Raw genomic sequence first — 19,024 nt, forward strand, 5'->3', positions numbered from 1 at the left:
AAAGGAGTAGACACCTTTAACGAAAAGACCCATTATCTTGAATCACATGCGCGCCCATACAAGTCTGCCTAGCGTGTAAAAGGCCTTGTACTCCCCCGCCCCCTCTCTCCTGAAAGCCTTGGCTCCCAAAAGGGCTTGGAAGCGCAAGAGTGGTGGGAAGCCAAGGATCTGGCAGCGACGGAGATCTGCTTGAGTGGAAGGGATCCAAGGAAACCTCTACCCTCCTGTCCTCTTCTCCCTTCCTCCACAGCAGGCAGGCGCCTCCTACGTGGAAAACCTGAGCTGCTGGTAAAGGGAGAGGCGCGCGCGTCGTGCCGGGCGAGAGGGGCCGCGGGCGCTTTCCTTGGCCCAAGCGCGCCATGCGTAAAGCAGGTATCTCCCCCTCCGCCCGGGCTCGCCTCCCCTCCCCGCCTTCCTCATGGAGGGTGTGGCGCTCGGCCAGCCTGGAGGCAGGCATCCAGCGGAGCTAGAGAGCTACGCACATCGTGAGCTCAAAGGCCTTTCTTTCTACGGGGGTCCCGCCTACCAAGGAAGGGCGGTGGGGGAGCGAGATGCCATAAAGGGAAGCGCGGGCTGCCCCGGCTCTCGCATTCAAGGCGAACAGCCGAGGCGCTCGCAAAGCCGGGACTCGCCTCCCTCTCTCCCGCCCGGCAGCAGGACTTTGCAAGTTCAGTTTGTGCGCGTGAGGAGAAGCCGAGCCCCGCAGCGTCCCTTTGCGCCTTGGCTGTGGCAAGCGGTGCAGCAGCCCAGCAGCGCGGAGTCGCCCCTGAGAGGAACTTTGCCGCTACGTGCCCCGCGCTGCTGCTGCTGCTGCTCAGGCGCAGCTTTCCCGCTTCGTTCCCAACGACACTTTTCGGGTCTTTCTCCCCTCCTCTTTCTCTCTCTTTTTTTGTCCCCATTTTGTAACTTCGCGCACTGAGTGCAGCATGAAAGGGGAGGCAGCACGTCTGGTGCTGAGCGCGCTGTTGCTTTGCCTGGCCGCTCGGGGCAGCCCGCGGCAGCTGCAAGAAGAGGAAGAGCTAGTGGTGCCCGTGAGGCTGGATTCCGTCGTCGGGCAACAACAGCAGCAGCAACCGGGTGGCGCCGACGGGCGGCTCTACCGCCTGGACGCCTTTGGCGAGCGCCTCAGCTTGGAGCTGCAGCCCGACAGCAGCTTTTTGGCGCCGGACCTGACGCTGCAGTACGTGGGCAGCCGCCCGCAGAACGAGGTGGCGGCATCCGAGCACCCTGTCGGCGCAGACTTGGCCAGCTGCTTCTACTCCGGCACAGTGAACGGGGACCTGGACTCTGCTGTCGCCCTCAGCCTCTGCGGAGGGATGCGCGGGGCTTTCTACCTGCGCGGGGTAGAGTACCTCATCCAGCCGGCCAACGTCTCCCACCCCCAAGGCGAACAGCTCCATGTCCTGCAGCGGCGCCTGCGAAAGAGTGCCCGCCAGGGCGGCGACGCTAAGTGCGGGGTGACAGACGACAGCTACCCCGCAGGCGCAGAAGGGCAGCAGGAGCAGCCGCAAGAGCAGGTGGAGCACGTGTCGCGCGCAGGTAGGGCTCTCGGCTTCGCTTCGCTTCCTTTTCTTGCTGCCTTGCTCCTGAACCCAAGCGAAGGGTTCGGTGTCAGGAACGTCAGCGGGATGCTGCGTGGCACGCATGCGCCCCCAGCGGCACGCTCTTTTCGAAGCGGTCCAAAAGCTCCCAGTTGACTTGTTGCTATTGGTCTCGCTAAAAGCAGCGGTGAGAGAGGGGTTTGGGGGTGGAGAGAGACATCTATAACAGAAGTAGTTTGTGTGGGGTAAGAATGCGGTAAGTTTCGATCGTTTGCGCTTTGCATCCTGTCTTACTTCTTTAAAAAAACAAAGTCAGAAACTAGTGTTTTCAGAGCATAAGATACTTAAAAGGGACTTTTAGTCTTGGATGTTAAGCTTATTTGTTTGGAAGCAAATCTCACTGGCTGCAATAAGCTCAATTTCCAAGCAGCTTTAGAATTATAGCCAATGCTAGTCCTGCTTAAGAGTTCACCCATTGAAATGAATGGGACTTAAGTTAGACTAACGTTGGGCACGATCCCTAAAAACAGATCCTATCAGACACAGTGGGACTGACTTGTGGCTAAACATGCATAGAATTGTGTTGCACAATTATAAATGCACATATCACTTATAATGGAGGAGTCTTGATGGCTAACAACCAATTTTTCAGTGTAAGGTGCTTTAGACCTTACAAGATTCCAGATACCAACTCGTGCCCACATACTCTAGAGTAATCCTCCTGAGCCAGTTCGTGGATTGTAGCCAAAGTGCTTCTCTTTCACTTCCACCATTTAAAATCTAATATTTCAGTAAAGTAAATAGTTTATACTTCATATAGTAAAGAAAATGTACCCCACTCCCAAAATAAGACAATGAGATTGTGTCTAATCTTTGACCTACTTAGAGTAGACCAATTGAAATGAATGGGACTTAAATTAGACTAACATTGGATACAACCCATTGCCAAAAATGTAATGAAAGAAATGTAATGAAACCCTTTTGTAAGCTTGCCAAAAATGAATGAAAAGGGCAAGTAATTAAATCCTAAAGACAAATCTCTTATTTTGGCATAATCTCATAGGAGTCGATAGGGACGATGTAGCATTTAGCAGTTTGAGGAGAACACCTAAGTGGAATGTTAAAAAGTAATTGGAATCAAAGCTACACATACTCTGTGTATGTTTTGGAACAAGTTCTGTTGAGTTAAATAGGATCTTGCTCCCAAACATCTGTGCAGCTTTAATGTAAAGTTTTCAGGCTAAGGGTAGAACTGCAACTCAGTAAGACTTTGGTTGCCATCCTAAACGCACTTAGTAGAGAGTATGAGCTTTTGAGTAAACACTATTGCACTGCATATGTCCTAAATGCATTTTCACTTAAAATAAGGTAGGGCCTTGAACCTAACAGTGAAACTGCAACCATCTTACATGTTAGGAAGTAAGTCCCGCTGAACTGATCTATTTAGGATTGAAATGTAATTTATAAAGAAATACAACTAGATTAAATTCCATTGAAACAATTATGCAGACAATATTCTACTAACATTTGAGTTCTGCAGTCCTAGATCCCTTAATTTACATGTAGGACCCATTGACATGGGGTTAATCCCAAAATAATGCACATAGGATTGAAGCTAGAGTTTATGCAGATTTACTTGTGTAAACTTGTATATTCAGGGTTACCTATGCGAGGTTTACTTATGTGTACAGTATGCAGCCTTACTAATACAGCATTATTATTCACAAGGAATGAGTGACGGAAGATACGCTTGAATTCTATCTACATCAGTAGATCTTGATGGATGACACAATGGTCTCTGCCTCCCAGAACAGGCATTTCTTGAACCCTCAACACCAGCAGCAAAGCTTATTGAACAAACTTTCTTGCCTTTTCCAGTCTAAACTCCTCCCTCCACCCTCACCAAAAGCTGCTTTTAGCTCCATGGATGGAAAAGGCAGCATCTGTAACCTGAGACTGTTGCTGTTTCCACTAATTTGCATTGCCTTTATGATTAGGAAATTTCCACAGCAAATTACACTAGAAAAAAAATCAATAGTGAATCAAGTTCACTGTATCCTTAAATATATACTTCTAGAAAACGAGCAGGTATTTATTGACACAAAAGTATCCTAACTGGTAGTAATTGCTGTACAGTATGATCATTCATTCATTGAAAAGAATATGCACAGTTGTGGCCTTGACTCAGGTGTAGTGAAGGAGAAGGAAGTCCAAGGGCTTGTGAATGAAGGCCATTTAATATGACTCCTGCCGTCAATGAGAAGGTGGAGGAAAAAGGCAATAGAAGTAAGACAAGAGCAGATTTAGCTAGAGCATAGGAAGTGGTGCAGTGAGGTCACATAAGAACTGGGTCACAGAAGCAATTAACTGTTTGGCACAATCTTCTATTCCTGCACTCTGCTTTCCACGTGGAGACCCACAATCTTAGTCAAAGCTTTTGATATCCATTGCCAGCATGACATCATCCATAAGGCTTTATTGCAGGGGTCCGTGGCGGTGGGGGAGGCCAGACATCTTTCAAGCATAAGAGATCTTGTGAACTTTATAACTTTAATCCCATTATAAATGTAATGTTTGTTTTTCCGATTGTGCAACACTACTTTTCCTTTTGTTTAATGACACTTTTATTTTTAAAATAAATAAAATAAAACTGTTCAAATGGAAATCAAATTCCAAGATAAAATTGAGGGAAATAATACATTTTCTCTCCAGTAAATGGAATTTGGCTCCCACATAGACCACTAGAAGGAAGACAGATGTATCTTCTGGTGGTTCCCTATGATAATATGCAGAGGGTGGGGGCAATGGAATGGGACCCTGTCCACAGCACTCATAGCGTAACCTGATGAGGCCAGCAGGGAGGGCAGAGTTTTCCAGGTACTGAAGAAAGAGAGACTTGGAACATTCCTCCCTCCCCCCTCTCTCTCTTTGCAAAGAGAAGATGATTTCTTGCTTTCCAAGGCTCTTGGATCTATTTCGGGCAGAAGTTTGTCTATCACTGAACCCTTTCTATTAGCAAGGGAATAAGTCTCCTCTGCCAGAAGAACAGCAACTCTTCCCCCAGATAGGCAAAGGGATTTTTTCCAAACCAAGAAATCGGCTGTCGTCATCATGCAGGTGTGCCTTTCCCAGAAAAAGCAGGGAAAGCTCCACTCCTTGTATACTGTGTGCCAGTCCACGTGATCCTGTTGGTTATTTGACGGTTGTTTCCCCCTCCAGCAAGCCATGCTGCCCAACCAGCTGCACCAAGACAAGTGATTAGGCAAATGGGGCCTGGCACACAGCGTGTCTTGTTTAACCCATGGTGATCATGCGAACCAGGTCACTGAGATGCACAGGACTGTTGTGGGCATGTTGACATACATGGGTCCTTGCCCTGATGCGGCTTTGGACCTGATCTTAGGATAGCCTTTCATTTCAAGTATTTGGGTCTTCGCCAAGATTGGCCCTGAAGATTTATTGGCAGCAACAGAGGAGATTTCTGCTGCAATCCTCAATGGAAATATTTCAGTCTTACAATCACAGCCTTTGTCAACGAGAGTGTGTTAACACTGTTTAGGCTGAAGAAGCCAAAAAATAAAAACACATTATTTTTAAACTTTCATTTGAGGCTGCCATCCTTTCTTTGCTTTTAATAATAAAAAGTTACCTCTTTGCTAATTTTCTAAACACTGCTGAAAATGTTGTTGGTTTATAGGGCTTCAACAGTAAATAAGTTTCCAATCAGCTTTTCATAATTATTTTTTTCCTTTTAAAATTCAGGCAATAGAAGTGCAAGAAGGAAAAGGTTTGTGTCAAGGCCTCGCTATGTGGAAACCTTGCTTGTAGCAGACCAATCTATGGCAGAGTTCCATGGTAATGGACTGAAGCACTACCTCCTTACGCTCATGTCTGTGGCCGCCAAATTGTACAAGCATCCCAGCATCCGGAACTCCATTAGCCTGGTGGTGGTGAAAATCATGGTCATCTATGATGAGCAGAAGGGACCTGATGTATCTTCAAATGCTGCTCTCACCTTAAGGAACTTCTGCAACTGGCAAAAGCAACACAATCCTCCCAGTGACGGCCATGCTGAGCACTACGACACTGCAATTCTTTTTACTAGACAGGTATGGGGAAATAATTCAATGTACCCCCTGCGTTTCAAATTTTACTTGAAATGTTAGGAAGATTCTTCCAAAGATGCAGTTATTAAAATGATGGCTTGATGCAATGGTTTTTTACTTATTAAAGTTAACACTTTTTAAATTAAGAAATAATTCAAAAGTTAATACTTGCTATAGTTTTCCCCATGAAGAATCTCCCCAAAGTCATTTGGCATACATTCTGCTGAGAGTTTGATCTGTAAGCTGTGTTGGCTCATGCATGCTTGGTGAGGCAGCCAAATCCACCTTGAACCTATTCACAACAAGCTCCCGGTAGATCTCCATTGCCACACCAATGTCAAAAGTAGGTGTGGGAAACTGTCATGGACTGAAGTGTGGGATAATTAATGAAGCCATTCATTTAAATGGCCTCCATAGAAACTGTACCACTACTCACTTACAATATATACCCTGCAGCTTGATTGCAGTAATTAGTGTAGCAAAATGATATTCTTTCCTTGTGCAAGACCTAGTGTATCTTCCATGAGAGAATTATTATCTTTATACCTGCTGAAATACTGAGCTTTAATACATTTTCCATAAAGAAGGGCGGACTGCCAAAGTAAGATTCTTCCTGCCGAGGTTAAGCTCCTGACCTAATTAATAATGAAACTGACTCTTCTTTCCTTATATAGGATCTCTGTGGTGCCAAGTCATGTGATACTCTTGGGATGGCTGATGTGGGAACTGCTTGTGATCCAAACCGCAGTTGCTCTGTCATAGAAGATGATGGCTTGCAAGCTGCTTTTACAACCACTCATGAATTAGGTAATTGAGATTCAAGAGAGATCTGTGGCAAGCTTATTCGTTTTCAAAGCATGCATTATGCATATTGGCCTGTATTTAAGGCATTAAATCGGTGTGGTTCTCCCAGTAACTGGTCTAATTTTCACTGAAAAATCTGGGCTGTGCCATGTCAGACTACAGCTGGGGAGTCATGTGACTGAATGGTTTTCCAACAACAATACAATCCCTTACACAAGAAAAACTAGATCTCCTGGAAACAGCTACATCTCTGATACTTAATTTTCTATATGTTGGGATTCCCCCCCCCCATAAAGGAGTATAAATGTGAGCCCCCACCTGTAGTGAGAAGTGCTAGAGGTTTACAACCTGAGTGAAAATGAAGCCTATCTCAGCTAGCAATTAGAGAGCAATCACTGGGAGACAAGGGCATTAGAGTTGGGCTGAAGTATTTGACTGAGTCTCAGTATTTCCTGTGGGTTTAGGATGTGATAATGGCCCTGAAGATTGTAATGATCTTCATAGGTGGGGAACAAATTCATAAAATACTTACTGAGGAGAAGGAGGTTTTCCATTCTGAATAAAGAGGCCCAGGGCTTCTCTCTCTCCTTTTTTTCTCCAGTTAAAACACACAAAAAGGTTTGCTATTGCTTCAAGTGGTAGCAAAGACTTTTTTTGTCTTTTAAGAAATAAAAAGAGAAAAAGAAACCTACTGCTACTTCATTTGGAATGGTAAGTCACCCCTCCACCCTGCACAAAATTGTAAGAATTCACAGACACTATGTAAACATCCTGAAAGTCACCAAATATCCATTCTCCAAAACTTTCACAGGGAACAAATGGCCCCACAAAGGGGAAGGGGGAGATTCAGCCCAGCTTTAATACTCCAGAAGAGTATGCTTTCTCTATGGGAGTTCAAATAAATGTAGTCCATTCTGACACTTATCCTTTTACTTTACTTCCGAATATGTTGACTTAGGATCACAGTCTTATGTGCATATTTACTTGAGAGCATGCCTCATCTTAAGCCAGTTGAGATTTGGGGTACAATTTGTGAAACAATTACTTTTGTATCTCCTTCTCAATTAAATTTTTTGCTAAAATAGAAGCTGTGTTTGATAAGTTGAACCCTATGCACAGGAATTGTGAACTGCAGTTTGATATCAGGAAACAAGATTAAATTACCAAATAAGTTGAGAGGGGATCCTATGTTTAAATATGCTTGCATTTTGGATCGCAGCTGTTACCATGCTGTCCTTGACATCCTGACATAAAATTTGTCCTGTCCCTATTTGAATGTTTGGGATGGGATTGAACGTTCTATTTGCAAAAGTAATACCCTAAAATGTGACTACTTCACTCAGTAGTTCTGATCAAGACACATCAATGCAAATGTGTAGGTTTGGGTGCAATAAATGATTGATTAAATAGAGACACATGATTTCAAAGCACCTTAATGCATATAGCACACTTTGACTTCTCCTTTCTCTGTGTGTCTTTTAAAGGTCATGTGTTTAATATGCCCCATGATGATGCAAAGCAATGTGCTGGCATTAATGGTATAGGCAGAGACTCCCATATGATGGCATCTATGCTTTCCAACTTGGATCGAAGCCAACCCTGGTCTCCATGCAGTGCTTACATGATTACTACATTTTTGGATAATGGTCATGGTAAGTTGTGCTCTGTGTAACCTTAGGCTTCACATCCTGCTTATATTTAACTCTTTAACTTCTGACATAATAAAAAATAATTCTACAATGATGATGATGAATTCTAATATAAGGCTACTGTGAGGCACCCTTTAGACCACTTCCAGAGAGGTGGGACAACATTTAAATGACCCAGCTAAGGGAATCACGTGAGTCTTTCACACAGGAGGGTTGTGTGCCAATTCCATGGAAAAGACCTGCACAACGGGCACACTCACATGAATGCACTGTTGGCTATCCCAGCCACACAGGAAATAACTCACATATAAGTGGCTCCCATATTGTTAGGTAAATGTCAAAAGGGCATCTTGTTTGGTCCACAGTTACATTGGACAGCTATTAGTCATGGTAACTGTATGGAATTTCAATATCCATGTGCAGGGTGACTCCAAATATCAGCTACTGGGTGCAGGCAGGGTAGGGCTGATGCTTTTGTGCATTGCTTATAAACTTCCTGGAAGCACCTGAACAATAGAACAGAAACAGAATGCTATACAAGCATTGGGATAGTCCTGTGTTCAAACAGCAGCTCTCATTTAATGGTTCAGAATGGATGATCAAATACTGATGGATGCACTTCAGTAGGCTGAAGCATATTTACTGGTTTCAGTTGTTTTTATAGCACTTCTGTTGTTCCAAAGCATGTAGATCAGTGGCAGGGAGTGTGCCTGCCATATAGAAGAAGCCAGCTTCAATACCAGGCATCTCCAGATAGGACGGGGAAACATTCCTTTCTGAAATCCTGGAGAGCTGCATCCAGTCACTGTAGAACAGGGGTGGGCAGAAGGTAGATTGTGATCTAATGGTAATATCTCTAGGGGGTTTGCAGTAGATCAACAAGGATTTCTGTCTCGCAACAGCAAAATAATTTCCCCCATGCTAATTATAGGGCTAGTCCTACTTGGAGTAGATCCATTGCAATGAATGGGACTTAAGTTAAGCTAGTATTGGATACATGCTGAAATGAAGAATGCATGTTGGGGAGAGTAACAAGAAAGAATGTTTATGTGGAAGGACTGAGTTCTGTTCAGTTCTGGTACTCAAAACAAACCCCTGTGTCCAGAATCCTTCTGTTTTACACCAGGCTCCTGTTAGTGGTCCTCAGGGTTCTAGTTTTTTAAAAAAGTGGACCCCACAAGTCTGTCCACCACTGGTATAAAAAATACCGAATTGTATGGAACAATGGTGTGACCAATCGTATAAGGCAGCTTCCTACATTTCTGAATTCTTTCAACTCATTATCTCAGCTACTTCCCAACAACTTTCTGAGATGCAATCATGGTTGCAATCATTTAATATATGAGGTCTTGATTCTGAGAGCTGGGTTCATAACCCAACAGGCTTTTGAACAGAGATGTGTATTATTAAAAGGAATCACCATCTAATTTCATAACAAAGTTTCACTTCACCTTTTTTTTCAGGTGAGTGTTTGGTGGACAAGCCTCACAAGCCTATCCAACTCCCTTTTGACCTACCCGGAACAGTGTATGATGCTAACCGGCAGTGCCAGTTCACATTTGGAGAAGATTCCAAGCATTGCCCAGATGCAGCCAGTACCTGTACAACTTTGTGGTGCACTGGCACTTCTGGAGGGTTGCTTGTGTGTCAAACCAAACATTTCCCTTGGGCCGATGGCACCACATGTGGAGAGGGAAAGTGGTGCGTGAATGGCAAGTGTGTGAACAAAACAGACAAGAAGCATTATGATGTAAGTTCGTTTGTTTTTAAATTGAACATATGAAAGTATTGAAGCAAGAGTAATAATGTGTGTGTGTGTGTGTGTGTGTGTAAGTGTAATTAGTAGCTGAGGGTTGCAGCTGAGCAAATGAGAAATGTTCTGGGTCGTGCAAGTTTCAGTTATCATAAAACATTTTTTTGTGGAATTTTTAGTTTAACTAATAGCAGTCTTATTTATGTTTAATCAGAAGTAAGTATCATTAGATTCAATGGGAGCTTAGCTACTAGAAAGTGTGGATAGTTGTCTATTTCAGATGATACGGTCCTTGGAGTCTATTTGAGATGATATGATCCTTGGAGTAGTGACCTGTTCTTAGTACAGATATAAATAAATAGCAGTATGATTGCAGCCTAAAATGAATTTCTTATTCATGCATTTCCAAAATATTTTAACGTACGAATTTGTATTTTGTGTTTCAAAATGTAGACCCCTGTCCATGGCGGCTGGGGTGCATGGGGACCCTGGGGCGAGTGTTCCAGGACGTGTGGCGGAGGAGTCCAGTACTCTCTGAGAGAGTGTGACAGTCCAGTTCCAGAGAATGGAGGGAAATACTGTGAAGGCAAGCGGGTGCAGTACAGGTCCTGTAATATTGAAGACTGCCCAGACTACAGTGGTAAGCTTTTATAATTAATTTTTATTATGGGAAAAATGTAGCTATAATATAGTGAAACAGGTCTTCAATGCCTAATGAATGTCTTTTCTATGTGCAGGCAAAACCTTCAGGGAGGAACAGTGTGAGAGTCACAATGATATTTCCAAATCACCTTTTGGAACTGGGCCTGCAGTGGAATGGATACCCAAGTTCGCTGGAGTCTCTCCCAAAGACAGATGCAAGCTTGTCTGCCTTGCAAAAGGAACTGGCTATTTCTTTGTTCTTCAGCCTAAGGTAGGTGTGGGTGTGTATTATACTTATGAAGAGCTTTACATGTGGTATTAATTTTTTCACTGCTAGGGCTGATTAGAGAAGCACTCTCTAATATGAAAGCTATTGAAATGACTGTACTCCTCTAGCTTCTTTTGCAATCTCATCTTACCAGTGCAAAAGGATTTACATGCATAGTCCTTCTCTTTCTATATCTGATTTCTTTTAAAACATGTTACAAAGCATCTAAATTTCTATTATTTTTTAAGATCGAGCACTTCCATTTCAATATATATGTCCTAGTAATGTGTAATTACTAAACATCTAGGGTTGTATCCAGAATTAGTCATACTTGGAGTAGACCCATTGATTTCAGTGGGAATTCGTCATGATTAACTTAAGTCTTGTTGATTTCAGTGGTTTTACTTTGTAAGTATGGCTAAAGTCTGGATCCAACCTATAAGTGATGAAATGCTTCTTATTTTATTTAGTTTCAATGTCAGAGCTGTTAAGACGAACTCATCTCAAAATGCTTCAAAGTTTAGCAAATGTAAAGAAATAGAGTATTTTTCATAATGATATATTACTTGGCTATATACTGACTTCCTAATCTTTGAAGCAATTAATTAGGCTCCTACTGACAAAATTGCTGGAAGATCAGGGAATGTGTTTACTATTACAGAATGTAAATGTGGAGGCCTTTGCCTAGATTTGCAGGAAGCTGCCTTTTTGCTGCTGCATGTGAGCTACCCAACACAGGAAGTCTGTTGACCATTCTGAACACCCATATGAGTGATGGTATGGGGAAGCCTGAATTATAACCAGGAAACCACACACTCTTCCCTGCCGCCGCCACCCTACACACACACACACACACACACACCCCATACAAAGATGACTGGCTTACAGAGCTGGACTTTAGTGTTGTGACAGAAACTATGTGTACAGTTCCCATGTGTAGGGTACTGCAGAGAGAGAAGTTACAGTATTTTACTGTCAGTGGGCACAAACATGAGCACTTTCTAAGTTGTTTCAGTGGAACAGTGAAGTATGTATTTAAATCTGTTGAAATCAGTGTGACTTTAGAAGTGCTGCTTCATATACTTTGTAATCATGACTCCCTTGCTTTCTTTAAAGGTGATAGATGGAACCTTATGTAGCCCAGATTCCACTTCAGTATGTGTCCAGGGGCAATGCGTAAAAGCTGGATGTGATCGAATCATTGACTCCAGTAAAAAGTTTGATAAATGTGGCGTTTGTGGAGGCAATGGATCTACCTGCAAGAAAGTGTCAGGAATGCTGTCAAGTTCCAGGTGTGTTTTCAGTCTTTTTAGGTTGTTTTAATCATAATGGCATGTGTATAACTTTTTCACTAGAATTGTAGAGAAGTTATATTTATGCAGTTTAGGAACCAAACTTCCATCTGTAAAATCAACTTCTTAGTTAACCTTTACAACAGTATACAGGAGCCTCACATTTTTGAGATATAAAAATCCAAGTTCATGTAGTTGATGTGATTCTGGAGTAAATAACCCACTTTGAGCACCATCCCTAACAAATAGGCGGGATATAAATTATTTAGTTAATTCATTTTTTATTTAGAATATTTATAAGGAAGTACTGAAGACTCATCTGCTCACCTTTTTCTTCCCTGTAGGCCTGGTTATCATGATGTTATTGTGATCCCTGCTGGGGCATCGAATGTAGAAGTTAAGCAACGAAATCATAGGGGTGCAAGACAGGATGGCAGCTTTCTTGCTATTAAAGCTGTTGACGGCACTTATATTCTCAATGGTGACTATACGCTATCAACACTGGAGCAAGACATTACCTATAAAGGCAGTGTTTTGAGATACAGTGGCTCATCTGCCTCTCTGGAAAGAATTCGTAGCTTTAGTCCATTGAAGGAGCCCTTAACAATACAGGTCCTTACTGTAGGCGATTCATTTCGACCTAAAATCAAATACACCTATTTTGTGAAGAAATCGATACATTCAGGAACTGAGAAGCCTTCCAGTAAGAAGACTGAATCTTTCAATGCAATCAAGGAGACAATTTTATCTGAATGGATTATTGAAGAATGGGGAGAGTGTTCTAAGTCGTGTGGTACTGGTTGGCAGAGGAGATCTGTAGAATGTAGAGACCTTAATGGACAACCTGCCACAGGCTGTGCAAAAGAACTCAAGCCAAGTGATGTCCGACCATGTGCAGACACACCATGCCCACGGTGGCAGCTGGGGGACTGGTCACCATGTTCTAAAACATGCGGAAAAGGTTTCAAGAAGAGATTGTTAAAGTGCACTTCCTTTGATGGTGCCATTTTGTCACACGAAAGCTGTGACCTTTCAAAAAAGCCTAAACATTTAATAGACTTTTGCAATATTTCAAACTGCAGCTAAACCATAACAGGTTGGGAAAGCTAAAAAAAAATATATTCCCAGACCAAAGCACTGAAAATGTGGGTGAGAGGTAGCCATTGTAATTTGTATGGCAAATCCAGTGGATTCACTGAAATGGGACAGTGCAAATAATGTTAGATAGTGTTGAATCATGAAAAAAAAATATCCTGTCAACTGAAAATCCGATAAAATGACAAACTAGTCACTAGCTATTTCATTTTCAGCAGATAAGGCCTGAGGCATTACAATTTCCTCCTCTTAGACTGTTACAAGTTAAACAAAACATAGGCAGTGGCCAAAGCAAGTTTAAACAAACATTTTGATGCTTTAGTAAGGATTGGGGGGGGGGGGAGGTTTCGGTCTTTTTTTTTCTTCAGGAGTTTGTGTTGTGGTACTGATAAAATCTCCTTCTTGGTCAAAGTCGGGGAGGGAAAGACAGGTTTTCTCTAAGCTTAATTATTCATCAGGTCTTGGCTACCTCACAAAGAGCAACAAAACCACAGTATTTGAGAAGAATCTTCAATTATATTGTTCATGGCTGCTATCATTTAGAGTATAGTTTTTATATAACAGTAAAGTGATATTCTCCATCAAGAAGCAAACAGCTACAATGATGGCTTGCTTGTTAAATCTCCTGATGACTAGAATGTAGTGCTTTTGATTTAATGAGATGTCTTTTTCTTGCAGCTGGCAATGCTCAGCCTACAGACTTAGAATGGTAGCAATTCCAAAGCCACGTGCCATTATCATTGGTCTTGTCTTGTGCTCCTTTTTCATGCTTCATTTGCTCCAAAGGACACCAGCGAAACCAAGTTTGGAGCACACCTATGTGTCTGGCTTCTTTGTGAAAGCTGATTCAGCTTTTCTAACATGCTGCCATTTGCGTTACAGTAATGGTCATAATTTTGCTAAGATACAGCCTACCGCAGCCTTTCTCAACCTGGTGCCCTCCAAGTGTTTTGGACTTCAGGTCCTATCAGCCCCAGCCAGCATGGCAAATGGCCAGGAATTCTGCAACTTATATTCCAAAACATGTAGTGGGCACCAGGCTGGGGAAGACTGGCCTACCACATGCTGGTTAGCAATATGCAAATAGATAAATCCCAGTATGAACGGAACATCTCTTAATACATGAGCACCCAACAACTTTACACTGCTCAAATCACTTCTAAGGCAGGGAAGATTTAAGCTGAGGGATAGCAGGTCCATCCACAGCAGTATGCCAATACCACATATTTATGTGCTAGTCCATAGACTGAGAGGTATGGGCTCTCCATGTGTATATAGTAAAATATATTACTATAGAGGATACATACTTCATAAGTATTTAAATTCTTTTCCTTCTGAGAAGGGATGTAATTGGTAATAAATGCATATAATGAACCTATTTATTTTTATATTTCTTGTCTAATATGATCTCCTAAGTTATCACTTTTTTAAAAGAAAGACGTATAACAAGGATAGAGTATTTATGCAATATAATATGATACTAGAGACAATAAACACTATGAATTTTAGAGATGGTGTGTGTGTTTTTATTCATTCATGTAGACATTAATGTGTTAAGAGAGAAAAATAGCCATTGTGAAGTTCACCAAAGGACATAAGTTAAGTCACAATCCATCTTCGTGCTTCCATAGTGCACAGAGGCAGAGGGATCAGCATCGGAGTGAGCAAAGGCCTGTTCATGCTCCTTGCCCCATGCACGTCTCCTGGTTCATTATTGGGAGTGGGAAATTGGTGATCCCTGCCCCAATCCAGCCTTCACTCAAGTGGGTGTGAAGATGCTCAAGCTTAGCTAGCTCACCTAACGCTCTTATCCTAATTGCATTTATGCTTCTTTTGGATTTAAATATTAAGCCTCATTCATATATGCAAACAGCAGCAAGGTAAACATTTCAAATGTAACTCCATAGAAGCCGTTCAGGTAAAGCAGCTTAGTATATGAATCTATTTGCTTTTACCACACCAATGAAAACTGAAAATTTTACTGTGAAATACAGAAAATCATTGGAACTGCATAGTGACTGTAGAAGCGGCCTCTATACGATTGCATTTTGATCTGCCATTACGCTGCTCTTCAGAAATATCAGAAGGTTTCCCTGATAGATGATTCTATGGAACAAAAGATCAAAGAACCGATGTGGCAGAAGTTAACATTTATATTGCTTTACAAAATTAAAAGGATGAATTTAATATTGCAATTATTTTAATTGTATGTATAATATATTAAATTGTAATGCATACATCTATAATTTAGAAAACTGTCAGTATCATGCTGCTTTTATACAAACCTATGGTGTAACTACACCTAGAATACTGTGTGCAGTTTTGGTCGCCATACCCCACCCCAAAAAATTGTGGAGCTGAAAAAATGCAGAAAAGGAACTGGAGCATCAGCTGGGATTGTTCAGCTTGTAAAAGGGGCTTAGGGGAGACATAATAGAGGTGTTCAAAATTATGGTGTGGATATACTTTTTCCCCTCGCCCATAATACTAGAACCTGGGGTCATCCCATGAAGCTTATTGGGAGATTTAGGAAGAATTTCACACAGCACATAGTTAAACTATGGAATTCATCACCACAAGATGTGATGACTACCAACTTGGATGGCTTCAAAAGGGGGTTGGATAAATTCCTGGAAGAGAAGGCTATCAATCACTACAAGTCCAGATGGCTAAGTGCAACCTCCAATATCAGAGTCCGTAAGCCTGTATACACTAATTGCTGGGGAACAAGGGTAGGAGGGTGCTGTTGCACTGTGTCCTGCGTGTGGGTCCCTGGTCGACAGCAGGTTGGCCACTTTGAACAGAGTGCTGGACTAGATGGACCCTTGGTTTGATCTAGCATGGCTCTTATATTGTTATAATGTACAACATAACTAAAGCCATGGTTTACCCCTGTTGGGAGAGAGACGGGACATGTGACCCTGTTGGTTCTTCTTAATCCTTGGTGGCTTTTGATACCACCTACCATAATATCTTATTGCACTGACTCTGCAGTTTGAATAGGATGCATGGTGCTATGGTTCTTTCAGAAAGTAGTATTGGGGGTTTTCTGCTTGACCCTATGGCATTTGTGCTATGGAGTCTCACAAAGTTCCATCTTCAATTGTCTTTAATATATATGGGGGAAGTCATCCAAGAAAGATGAAGCATGGTCAGTTTTATTTCTCTTTGTCATTACAGTTAGGTGAAATTGTGGGTTCGACAACTGTGACTATTCCTGGACAGGAATTAGTTGATTAGAGTGATCCATGTTCTGGTTACCTTCCAGTTGGATTACTACTATGCATTTTATATGGAGCTGCCCTTGAAGATGACACAAAAGCTTTGATTAGTTTAGAATTTGGTAGCTACAATGCTGACTGGTTTAGCTAGGGGGAGCCATATTACACAAATTCTTAAATAACTCATCGTTGGCTGCTTATTCACGTCAGAACCCAATTCAGAGCCCACTTGCCTTTAAACCTCTAGATGCCTTGGGATAGAAAACCTGAAGGACCACCTCCTCCCATACCGTCCAATCCTACCATTTTCAGATGAGGTCCTTCTCCAAGTTCCATCAGTTGGTGATATCATTTATGAATGCACAAAAGAGAGGGTCTTTTCTTTGGTAGCAACCTGCCTTTAAAATACCCTTTCTAAGGAAGCTGGACAATCTTTTTGGTGGCTGGTCAAGACATATCTATTTGTTCATGCATTTTAAGTAGCTTACTTCTGTACTGACTGGTAGTTTTATGTTATTGCTACCTTTTTTTCTTGTTATTAAAAATTGATGTATTGTCACTTTATATTGTGTATTTATTATACAATGCCCTGGAATCTGTTACAATGAAGCGTGGGTTAGAATGTTTTAAAATTCATAAACAAACAGATGTGCATGGGGTAAATACTTATGCAAACTCCAGAGCTTTTTAAAGATGATTGTACAGTGTTCAATGTGAGAATCCAATTTACAGGGTTCTTATAGATACAAGGATTTAAGAGTTGAATTTGATTGCTAAACAATGAATCATCCAAATTGATGTCCATAAGCCAAGAAAGTGTGTGTAATAACAAGTTTAACAAAGAAAATGGAGCATTCTAGAAGAGTCAGCACAATATACAGTGTGCTATAGAGGCAAAACAATGGGAGTACAGTTCTGCATTAGAATTTAAGGATATAATCCCAAAGAAAAATCCTTTTGTACAAGACTCTTTTAAATAAATGGAAATTGTGCTAGGGCACAGTAGGTTTGTACAAGAGTATTTCCCACTGGTTTGCTTTCGTTGTAACAGAAGCTTTCATGGATAGCAGTGCCAGCTACTTACTACCTAATGTAATATTCTCTGCTCTCTCTCCTTCCTTTTAAAAAAGTTCTACTCTAAACGTTTTTAAAATCATGTAATAACAGTCTGTACACATACTAGAACAATAAAAGAATATGCAGGTTGTATACCCTGCCTGTTTGGATATAACTCAGTTTTCAGTGCAGATTTCCTTGTGTACTTAAGATCAAAGCGAAAAGTCTTTGGGAGGGAGGGAAACCACAGACACTTAGGCCATAGCTAGACCTAAGGTTTATCCCAGGATTGTCCTGGGGTCAAACCTGTTCATCTAAGTGCCACACAGGGCATCCAGCGCTCAGGCAGGGACAAACCCAGGATGATCCTGGGATAAACCTTAGGTCTAGCTATGGCCTTATTTATTTATTTATTTATTACATTTTTATACCGCCCAATAGCTGAAGCTCTCCGAGCGGTTCACAAAAATTAAAACCATAATAAAACAACCAACAGGTTAAAAACACAAATACAAAATAGAGTATAAAAAGCACAACCAGGATAAAACCACGCTGCAAAAATTGATATAAGATTAAAATACAGTGTTAGAACAGTAAAATTTAAATTTAAGTTAAATTTAAGTTAAGATTAAGTGTTAAAATACTGAGAGAATAAAAAGGTCTTCAGCCGGCGACGAAAGGAGTATAGTGTAGGCGCCAGGCGGACCTCTCTGGGGAGCTCATTCCACAGCCGGGGTGCCACAGCGGAGAAGGCCCTCCTCCTAGTAGCCACCTGCCTCACTTCCTTTGGCAGGGGCTCACGGAGAAGGGCCCCTGTAGATGATCTTAAGGTCTGGGCAGGTACATATGGGAGGAGGTGTTCCTTCAAATAACCTGGCCCCAAACCGTTTAGGGCTTTGAATATCAATACCAGCACTTTGAATTGGGCTGGACCTGGACTGGCAGCCAATGAAGTTGTAAAAGGACTGGTGTAATGTGGTCTCGCCAGCCAGTCCCTGTTAGAAAACGGGCTGCCCTGTTTTGTACCAGCTGAAGTTTCCGGACTGTTTTCAAAGGCAGCCCCACGTAAAACGCATTGCACTTACTTGCACTTCACAGAGCAAATACATTTGTTTTTCAGTAGGATAGAAATCTTTTTCATGAGACTTAAAATTAGCCTGAATTCTCAGGGTAAGGGGTAAGCCAAGGGCTAGGTGAATGCCGGCACTCCTCACCTCCATGACCCACTCCCCCACTTTCTGAGTATTTGGGGTATTTCAATGTTTAAACGTGTATCACTTCTTTTATCACATTTATTTTTGTCCCCTAGACACTAGAACTCCCCATGCTTACATATGTGATGTTCCAGAGTTGCTTCTGTATATGAGAGTTTAAGGCCTTTATCTTGAAAAGACCTGATTAGTTACTCCTTTGGCAAAGGCACAGCTGACATCCTTAACAGTTAGACAAGCATAATGATGGCCACGAATTTGGATGTCTGTAAAAGGGGGTTAGATAAATTCCTCCAGCTTATCTGGTGTGATGGCATGGGATGCTGCCACCTTGATGAAGCTAAGCGGGTCTAGGCCTGGTCAGTTTCTGGAAGGGCAACTACCTG

General features: G+C 42.0%; 1 protein-coding gene across 1 annotated transcript; it reads left to right on the forward strand.

Moving 5' to 3' along the window:
- Nucleotides 1–926: 926 nt before the first annotated feature.
- On the forward strand, nucleotides 927–14,700 carry ADAMTS1 (ADAM metallopeptidase with thrombospondin type 1 motif 1). Its single transcript, XM_063126730.1, has 9 exons — nucleotides 927–1,539; nucleotides 5,304–5,650; nucleotides 6,322–6,454; nucleotides 7,936–8,103; nucleotides 9,564–9,850; nucleotides 10,307–10,493; nucleotides 10,591–10,766; nucleotides 11,880–12,055; nucleotides 12,400–14,700. Exons 1-9 carry the CDS (start codon nucleotides 927–929, stop codon nucleotides 13,139–13,141), a joined length of 2,829 nt encoding a protein of 942 aa, XP_062982800.1. The 3' UTR covers nucleotides 13,142–14,700.
- Nucleotides 14,701–19,024: the final 4,324 nt, after the last annotated feature.

This window comes from Elgaria multicarinata, chromosome 5 (genome assembly GCF_023053635.1).
Source record: "Elgaria multicarinata webbii isolate HBS135686 ecotype San Diego chromosome 5, rElgMul1.1.pri, whole genome shotgun sequence".
NCBI classification, from domain to species: Eukaryota; Metazoa; Chordata; class Lepidosauria; order Squamata; family Anguidae; genus Elgaria; species Elgaria multicarinata.